The 9528-nt window shown below is 49.3% G+C and overlaps 2 protein-coding genes across 3 annotated transcripts in view; one reads left to right on the forward strand and one right to left on the reverse strand.

Annotated features, from left to right (window-relative positions):
* Positions 1-1026, reverse strand: part of CCDC115 (coiled-coil domain containing 115) — a 3828-nt gene extending 2802 nt beyond the window's left edge. The window contains exons 1-3 of the mRNA XM_029226096.1: positions 903-1026; positions 728-831; positions 558-640 (exon numbers count right to left, since the gene is read on the reverse strand). Coding sequence (XP_029081929.1) covers positions 558-640; positions 728-831; positions 903-1013 — 298 coding nt within the window. The 5' untranslated portion in view covers positions 1014-1026. The remainder of the gene's footprint in view (positions 1-557; positions 641-727; positions 832-902) is intronic.
* Positions 1027-1187: 161 nt separating this feature from the next.
* On the forward strand, positions 1188-7518 carry IMP4 (IMP U3 small nucleolar ribonucleoprotein 4). Of its 2 annotated transcripts, none has more exons than XM_029226106.1 (11): positions 1188-1318; positions 1679-1795; positions 1941-2049; positions 3672-3755; positions 4464-4573; positions 4652-4784; positions 4870-5024; positions 5107-5201; positions 5321-5394; positions 5475-5636; positions 7429-7518. In XM_029226106.1, the coding sequence occupies exons 2-10, from the start codon at positions 1793-1795 to the stop codon at positions 5585-5587; spliced, it is 876 nt and encodes a 291-aa protein (XP_029081939.1). In that variant the 5' UTR covers positions 1188-1318; positions 1679-1792; the 3' UTR covers positions 5588-5636; positions 7429-7518. The 2 variants fall into 2 exon arrangements, with proteins under 2 accessions (XP_029081939.1, XP_029081940.1); XM_029226107.1 differs by having other exon boundaries at positions 1189-1318; positions 1676-1795.
* The last annotated feature ends 2010 nt before the right edge of the window (positions 7519-9528 follow it).

Below are 9528 nucleotides of genomic sequence, written 5' to 3' on the forward strand. Positions count from 1 at the left end.
AGAAAATACCGATAGTTGGAAAATCCTCTCAACCTTTTATGTTCTGGAAAACAGCTTACTACAAAGAACCACCCTTCCCCTTGTGGTTCATGTGAATCTGTCCACTCTTTCTCTTGACTATCATAAAACCAGCAAATGACACCCCTTGTTTACCCGTGAAAAAGCCACACACTGACTTTTCCCATTTCGCCTGAACATGCTGAAAGGCCAGACAGACCCTTCAACTCCCTGTTCTTTGTCTCACGAATGATTAACTGAGATTAGAAGCTTGTCCCGCTGAAACTAGCTAGACAAAAATATCTTCTGCTCAGCTGAGACTTCCTCTGATTGCAAAACAATCCCAACTGCAAAGGACCTCACCTATAACTTTCTCTCTCTCCCTGTAAAAGTCTAAGGCAAAAAACCACTCTGCTGAGACATTCTACATTCCGATCTTCAGGTCTGGGGTGCTCTCTCTATCGTAACAGCCTAAATAAAATCATCTCCTCTGTTGTCCTGTGCATTTTGTCTTTGACATCGGAAGGGGCCCTACGGGAAGAAGGGGCGGGGGGACTCACCTGCCTCGCGGGGTCCCACCTCCTCTGGAGTCTGGGTGCCGGCTCTCACCATCCAGAACTTCTGGGGTCCGTCCTGGGCCTCGCTATAGAACGAGAAGGGAGGCTGGACCTTTGGCGGCCCCGACCTGGCCCCTGCCTGCCCACCCGCTGCAGCGTGAAAGGGACCTCACCTGGTGCAGACGCGGACCTGTGGCTCCATGCGGGAGGCATACTGCAGAGGCCCTACCGACTTCGCACCCATGGCGTAGCGAGCTTTGGAGAGCGAGAGCCAGCCCTGGGAAGAGAGAGGAGAGCGGTGAAACTCAGTAACCTTCACGTGCCGGCCCGCCCGCCCCAGGCTCCCACCTCCTCCACCCGGGAGTTCAGCGCCGCCCGCTTCGCCTCCAGTTCCTCCAGGTCCCCGAGCAGCTGCAGGAGAAGGGAGTCCAACTCGGCTCGCGGGCCCCGCGCCGCCATGGGATCCACACACAGTCAGTAGCCGGCTCCCCAGGTCGCCCAATCAGCGTCCGCCGTGCCAGAAGGACAGCCAATAGGCGCGTGAGGTCCGTCCCCCGAGGGGGCGTTCCCAGCCTTGGGCCGAGACGCCCACTGGGTGGAGGCTATTCGCTGAGTTCCTTTCAGGATAAGCACCCTCAGAGCAGCGGCCCGGGGAGGTGATTAGCGCCTCGTCACGCGAGCACCGGAAGGGGACCAGCCACCCGGACAGTCGGCGGGAGCTGTGGGTGTCTCCGAATCGCTTTTGGAATCGGCCGTTTTTTAAAGTACGGCTGTCGCAGTGGTGATGGAAGGAGGCATAGCTGTTCGGCAACCATTTTAAGGGAGGAGCGGCTTTAAATTCAATTCTAGAACCGGCCGCTAGGCGATCATCCGGTCAATCGCTGTGCAGCTTTTACAGTTGCTGCACTATTTCGAGCCTACAATTATGATTATTTTAGCTGTTCGTCGTCTTCTAATTAACATCCCGTTCCGCACGGCCGACGCCTTTATTAACGGCCGTTCTAAGCCACGTGACAGCACCTTGACAACTCCCCCCCCCACCGCCTAGTGGTTGCTCCAGCTTCGGGCTGGCCAATCGCCTTGCGACTCCCAGCCATTTTAACTTTGGTCATTCTCGGCAGCAGCAGAATCTAGTGAGGCCTCTAGCGGCCTTCTCGGTTGAGGGCGGAAGGGACGACTGCGTGGTGCCGGCGGCGCCAGAAGAGAACTGCTGGACTCACGTGGAAGTTGCGCCCAGGATGGTAATAGGGATGTTTAAGCTCCTGTTTTGGAGGTCGGGGGCTCGCGGAGGCTGGGGATGTGGCCCGTGGGCTCGGGGCGGGTGTTTCCCGGGCCCGGTCTTGCGCGGCGAAAAAGGTTTGTCTGAGCGGATCTGCTGTTTCCCAGCTGCGCCGCGAGGCCCGCCTTCGCCGCGAGTACCTGTATCGCAAGGCCTGTGAGGAGGCTCGGCGAACAGCCCAGGAGAGGAAGGACAAGGTTCGGCGTGCGCTCGAGGGTACGTCTGTCCCCGCCCCCCAGTCACGGTAAAGACCCTTGGGCTTTCCTGTTAAAACCCAACGGGAAAAAGGCCAGTGGTGTCAAACGCTTCTAATTAGCATTTACTTGTGTTAGTATGGTGAGTATCTTTTCAAGTATTTACTGGTCATTTTCCTTTCCTGTTGGATCTTCCTGATGGGTTGCAAATGTCGATTGCATGATGGTGTGAATTACTTGTCATTTATGCTGCAGTATCCAGATTTTACAACTTGCGTAGTGATTTTATTTACAGTGTCTAGATCTTCCCAAATTTAAACATTTCACGTGGTCCTATATTTATTTCCCCTCTGTCGTTTTTATTCTTGCTACTTTTTTTCACTACAAGGTAACAAGAATATCTTATTGTCTTTTAGTGCTGTTATGACTTCCTTGTATTTTGAAACTGTTCACTCGTGTAGAACTGAATTTTATTTGCGTTGTAAATTAGGAATTTAACTTTGCAATATTTTCCGCGCTTTCCATTTGCCGTACTAATGAAGAGCCTGTCACACATGCCTGATTGGAAATGCCGTATTTATCCGTATTTTGTTGGTTCTCATGTTGGTGGAGTTCTGTTTCCTATCTGATAGTACATCAACTCCATATCTCTATTTTAGATTCACTTTGATTTTCTTAGGTTTTAGACATATAAAGTATATGAGGTATGTGTATGTAGTACTTATGTCAAGCATAAAGTTAAACACCTGTGACCTATCTGCCCGTGTTAAGAAATGAAAAATGATCAATATATTTAAATTCAGAAATATTTCCTCCAACTTAGATAAACACAGTATTGAATATTGATTAAAAATGAACCATTTCCTTGCTGTTCTTTTTGAGGATTATCATGCTTGTTTGTATTCTTAAATCATATTGGTCGATTTTTAGTTGTAAAGGTAGTACTAGGTTGCGTGTATTCTTTTGCAGCTTTCTGTTTTGGTTCAGTGTTGTTTCTAAGATCCATTGAGTGTAGGTGGGGCTCCTGCAGGTTAATATTCTACGGGGTCTTCATCCATTTCCCTGTGGGTGGTGTTGAGCTTATTTTTAGTTTGGGGCAGGCCTGCTGCTGTGAACATTCTCTTCCATGTGCAAGAGTTTGTCCAGGGCATGTTGGAGGGACCTGCTGGGTTCAAGGGCATGCTCCAAAGTGGGCATGCCCACAGCCTAGTCCCTCTGCCAAGTCTAGCATTAGTTCACAGAGGAAACCTCTGACCCAGAGCATCATGATTAATGATTTTATTGTAAGAGGGTTTCAGGGTTTCTGGTCCACCTTTGTTTAGAAAGAGCAGTTTCCATTTATTCTTTAAAAATTAATTGTTAGTTTTTTTCTAACTATGAAGGGAGTACATACTTGTGATTAAGTATTTTAGAAACTCTTCAAGTCTTGAGACTCAGGAACCATAGTAAATGAAATCTCCTATAACCACTGTTAGCAGGTTGGCATGTAGCCAAAAATAGTTTTATCCCTCTCCCCCAGTTATGTATCACCTCTCTGCTCAGAAAGGAGTAAAAGGGGTATTTTCCCATCAAGTTTGTTCAGTGTTGTATAAACTGAAGGCTCCATGCATGTGTCTCACTAGCCCCTCTGTCTTCCCTCTGCAGAGAACCGCCTGATTCCCACCGAGTTACGCAGGGAGGCTCTGGCCTTACAGGGTTCCCTGGAGTTTGACGATGCCGGCGGTGAAGGTGACGTTCCCTGACCCTGTGAGCCAGCCTCACTCCCTGCCGTTGAGCCCACTGGCTTCCATGTCATTCCTCAGACACCTTGAAGAAACGTTGTGCAGCTCCCACTCCTGAAACTGTCCCCCAGGTGCCCTCGTGGCTCTGTACAGATGACACCTCAGGGGACCTCTCCTTGAGTGCTTCCAATTCCTTTTACATGGCACAGTATTACCCCACTTTCTGCTTTGCTTTGTCTGTTGATTGTCCGCCTTACTAGGACGGTGGGCTCTGCTGGGGCAGAACAGTGTCCATTTTGTTCATTGCTGTGTCCTCAGCTATCAGCACTTCATTGGCACTCAGGTGTCTCATTCACTGCATCATTCAACAAATATGAAAGGAATCACAAACGTTATAAATATTTGTTATGAGAGAATGGAGCCTGATACCTTTGGCCTTAACAGAATCTGGACTAACGTGGTAGCTACTAGCTCCATGTGATTACTACAGCTTCAATGAACTAAAATTAAATCAAATATAAAGATTCAGTTCCTTGGTCACACTTGTGTTTGTAGCCAGTGTGGCTGGGGGCCACCCTGTTGGCCCAGAGCAGGTAGAGAGCCTTTCCATCCTTGAAGGTATCGTCAGTGCTGTTCTAGGTGGATTTGGCCACCTCAAGTTAGCATTTCACTTCTCTAGACAACGTCATGTTCTTGCGCCTCGTGCTCCTAACAGGTGTGACCAGCCACATGGATGATGAGTATCGATGGGCAGGGGTTGAGGATCCCAAGGTCATGATCACTACTTCCCGAGATCCCAGTTCCCGCCTCAAGATGTTTGCAAAGGTACCAGTAGGTGGGAGTTAGTGGGAGATGCTCAGGCCCCAGGAGCCCCAGTCCTAACCAGAGGGAGTTCATATGCAGGAGCTAAAGTTGGTGTTCCCAGGCGCCCAGCGCATGAACCGTGGCCGGCATGAGGTAGGGGCGCTGGTGCGAGCCTGCAAAGCCAACGGGGTCACTGACCTGCTGGTTGTCCACGAGCATCGAGGCACACCTGGTAAGACTGAAGGGAGGGAGCAGGGTGCTGCCATGATGGCTGGCTGGGAGCAGAGGGTCTCTGACGGCTTACCTGGCCCTGCCAGTGGGGCTTATTGTCAGCCACCTGCCCTTTGGCCCAACCGCGTACTTCACGCTGTGCAACGTGGTCATGCGGCATGACATCCCCGACCTGGGCACCGCGTCGGAGGCCAAGCCTCACCTGATTATGCATGGCTTCTCCTCCCGCCTGGGTAAGCGGGTGAGTCTGAGGCCGTGGGGTGAGGACTGGGGGCCTGGAGTGCCAGGCTGGGCATTTGCCACTTTTCTTCCTTCTGCCCCAGGTCTCTGACATACTCCGCTACCTGTTCCCTGTGCCCAAAGATGACAGCCGCCGGGTCATCACCTTCGCCAACCAGGACGACTACATCTCCTTCCGGTGGGTCAGTGGGCTGGGCCCGAATGGGGTCTTGACCTTTGTGTCCCTGTGCTGTTTGTTGTTGACCCCGAAGCTGCTGCCTGCCTCCCCTCACTCCTACCCTGCCCCCCTTGCCCCAGGCACCATGTGTACAAGAAGACCGACCACCGCAATGTGGAGCTGACCGAGGTTGGGCCTCGCTTTGAGCTGAAGTGTGAGTTTGGGGCTTTATCCCACATCTGGTGAGGGGCATGCTGGCTGTGTAAGTGACCATATCTCATCCCCCTTCGCCAGTGTACATGATCCGTCTGGGCACGCTGGAGCAGGAGGCCACAGCAGACGTGGAGTGGCGCTGGCACCCCTACACCAACACCGCACACAAGAGGGTCTTCCTGAGTGCTGAGTGAGCCCACTCACCAGTCAGGATGTGGACCTGGACCCGGGAGCTGGGGAGAGGTCAGAATAAAGTCTGCTTGCCACAGCACCCTGCTAGCCTCTGAGTGGCCAGGACAGGGCTGTCAGGCTGAGCGTGAAGGATGCGGGGTCCCCTCAGCTGGGGACCTGATAGCTCTGGGACATTCTCAGGCCTGGTGGTGACATCGTGTCTAGGACAAGGCAGGCCTGATGTGCTGGCTTGCCCCTGGGCCGCAGAGGGTTTGGTGCTACCCTGGGAGATTTGGTGCTGCTCTCTGTCACCCAGGAGTCGGGGGCCTGTGACTTCATCATCTGGGAGTGGGGATAATAATGTGAGCACGGAAGTCTCACTTAGAGCAGGGCTTGGCGCTGGGGCCAGCTCTCAGCCAGAGACAGACAGAAAATAAACAAGAGGCAAACCATTTATTCACTTCATTGTGGCCTCCTTTGAGTGTAATTAAAGTTCCTCAGAGAACCCAGTGCACTTGGACTCACTAGTAGTGGAAAGCTTTATAATGACCATCTTTCCCTTTAAGGATCTCCTTAGGCTCTCCCTGGATTACCGAGGATATTTCTAGGTTATCTAGGATGTCTGGTATGTGTGGATTCACCACTCTTTGATGGTCGCACACTCAAGTTGTTTCCTATTTTTACTACCACAAACATTGCTTCAAGAACATTGAACATACCTCTGTGCATATTTATGCGAGTATATCTGATGAGTAAACTACTGCAAGTGGAATTGTGTCTTGAAAATGATTATAGATGCTGCAGAATTGTCCTCCAGGAGGCTGTCTCTCCCAGCCACTATCATCAGATCTGAGTGTTTCCTGTGTCCTTGTAGGCACTGTGAACTGGCAGACTTTGCATCTTGCCCGAGCTCTAGGTGCAAAATGGGTCCTCAGTTGAATTTGCATTTCTTTAATTATGACAGAGGTTATGCATCTTCAAATACTCATTGACTATTAGTGTATGTGTATTCTCTGTGACCTGTTAGCTCTTTATAGAAACAGTTGTTCACCTCTATGTTGATTGATTAAGTCTTTTAATTGTGGAGAATTCCAAACATAAGAGCTGAGAGGACTGTACAGTGAGTCCATGAGCTCATCTCAATGTTGACCAGTCTGGTTTCCTTCATAGCCCCACCCACTCCCTTTATCCACTCCATTCGTTTATTTTGAAGCAAATCCCAGACACCATATCATTTCATCCATAAATATTTCCATATATCTCTGAAAGATAAGACTCAACAGGAATAATAATACCACTGTCGCACCTAAAAAGTCAACAATTATTCCGAATTCTACATGTTAATGTTCAGTTTTCCCTGGTTACCTTACGTTTGTTTGAACTAGGATCCAACTTGGGTCCATTCATTGCAAATGATTGACAAGTCTCTTGTCTTTTTTAAAACAGCTTTATTGAGATATAATGCACATGTCCCACACAGTTTACCTGTTTAAAGTGTACAATTAAATATTTTTTTATCATATTCACAGGGTTGTACAACCATCACCACAGTCTAACTTTAGAGCATTTTTGTCCCTCCTAAAAGAAACTCCGTACCCTTTAGCTGTCACTTCCCATTCCTCTCCAACCATCTCCCAACTCCCAGCCCCCAGCCCCTTGTAGCCACTAATCTACTTTTGGTTTCTATAGACTTGCCTATTCTGGACATTCCATAGGAACTGTAATAGGAAAGAACCTTTTGTATTCTATTACAAGCTAATCACTAAAGGGATGTTGCCTATAAGCTTGAGTTATACATAATGGCTCATCTCTGGGAACCCTGCTTCCCAGGTAATGAGCTAAAATACCTTTGTTTAACCTACAGGAAACATCCTGACCAGGTCCACCTGTAAATGACTGCAGGGAGGAAGAAATTAACACATCCTCTCCAGAGGCTGATGGGAACCAGGAAGTGTTTGATTTTACTTCCTCCTCTTTTAGTATAAAAGGAGCCTGAATTCTAACTCAGGCAAGATGTTTCTTTGGGGCATGAGCCCACCATCTTCTCAGTTTGCTGGCTTTCCAAATAAAGTCTTACTTCTTGTCCAAACAACTCGTCTCTCGATTATTGGCCTGTCGTGCGGCGAGCAGTATGAGCTTCAACTTGGTAACGGAACGGAATCATATGATATGTGGTGTTATTTAGCATTGTTTTCAAAATTTATCCATGTTGTAGCATGTGTCAGTACTTCATTCCTTTTTTTATTGCTAAACAGTATTCTACTGCGTGTGTATACCTTATTTATCCATCAGTTTATGAAATTTGGTTTGTTTTTCAGTTTTGGGCTATTTTGATAATGCTGTTATGAGCATCTGTGTATAAGTTCTAAGTCTCTTTTATCCTATAGAATTCTCTCCTTTTAATTTTTTTTCTTTGTAATTTATTCAGTTAGGAAATTGGTTTGTCTTGTGGAGCTTCCAGAGTCTGGAACAAAAGCCCTCCCAAAGGCAGTTACCTCCAATCACTGGTGGATGCAAGCTGCCACTTGTAACTGGAGAGACTGGCATTTTTACTTTTTTGCCAAATGCCAGACTTGTAGGTGGGCCAACAGGTCAGCCCACACCCAATCCAAAAGTTTGTAACAGAGTGGAGCAGTGGGAGAATTTTTTCAAATTTTTTGTTCCCTTTTGTGGCCTAGCAAAAAAGGAAGTCAGAAGAACTGTTCAATAGGGATGTCAGTAGTCTCAGACTATCTCCGCATAGGCCTTCTAGGTGAGGGTGGTGTCTGCCAGGTTTCTCCACTGTTTAAAAGTTACTATTTCCCCTTTGCAACATCAGCACAGGCTGGGTTATTCACAGTATTGCAAAAGCTTCTCCGAGTACCTTCCAGCACCCTGTCCACTTGGCTCTGTTGGGTGGCCTAGCACTCTGAGCTGGGAAGCAGGTGGCAGACTGGCATGTGGCATGTGGGCGCTGGGGTGCTCAGGATCTTCAGGGCAGTGCCAGCTGCTCCCACTGCTTGGGACTGCCGCCAGTAGGGTGCGCAAGAGGGCCAGCAGCAGCAGTGAGTCCCACTGCAGGAACACAGCTTGCAGTTCTCTGGGACAATGGAGAGGGGTGAGCCAGGGCTGCTGGTGGAGGTCTTGGGGGGTCTTTCCATCCCCTACACCCAGCCTGAGCTGAGAAGAGGGCAAGCCAGGAGAATTTGGATGTTGGAGAGACATGGAGGGATGGTCAGTGTCAGGATGGTGGTCCGGTTAAACAAGAGGAGGGTGTGTAGTAGGAGGTGGACGTGCAGCTAGAAGGACAGACACCCAACCCTGGTGGAAGCAGGTGGACTAAAGTCTCAGCCACTCTGTTCACAGGCCAGATAGGCAGAAAGATTCCCAAACAGGCAGGCAAACAGACACATAGATCCCTGGCAAGACAGACTTCTAGATAGAGTCCCAGGGAGAGAGAGACTACAGCAGGACAGCCAGACAAATGGACAGATTATTGGACAGGTGGGAAGGTGCTCAGCCAGGGATCCAGAAAGACCTGTGTCCAGACACATGGACACCCCTCCCACCCCACTTCCAGCCAACCAAAAGACAGAATTCCTCAAGGATAGAGCCCCACAATTGTACAGAGAGACCATTAACTCAATGGAGAGACATTCCACTACCCAGTCAACTAGCCAGCCAGACCTTCAGCTTGACAGACTTACTCTTTGCCAGTAGGACCCAGCCTATGAGAAAGGCAGGTAGGTCCTCAGGATAGACAGATGTCTCCTAAGCCAGGGGGACAGATAGACATATACACCCCACCCTGTCAGACAAATAGACCCTCAGCCCCTAGTGGAACAGAAGATCCCAGAGTGCCAGAACCCAGTTGTTGGGTTAGTTGCCCTGCCTCCCAGTCATCACCATAGGTGATATGGATGGCTCACTGACCCTCAATGTTGCCTCTGCTCCCCAGGTAGCACTGGTTTCCAGTCATCATTGA

The sequence above is a fragment of the Monodon monoceros genome, unplaced genomic scaffold (assembly GCF_005190385.1).
Source record: "Monodon monoceros isolate NGI ecotype Baffin Bay Population unplaced genomic scaffold, NGI_Narwhal_1 Super_Scaffold_16, whole genome shotgun sequence".
In the NCBI taxonomy this organism is placed as follows: Eukaryota; Metazoa; Chordata; class Mammalia; order Artiodactyla; family Monodontidae; genus Monodon; species Monodon monoceros.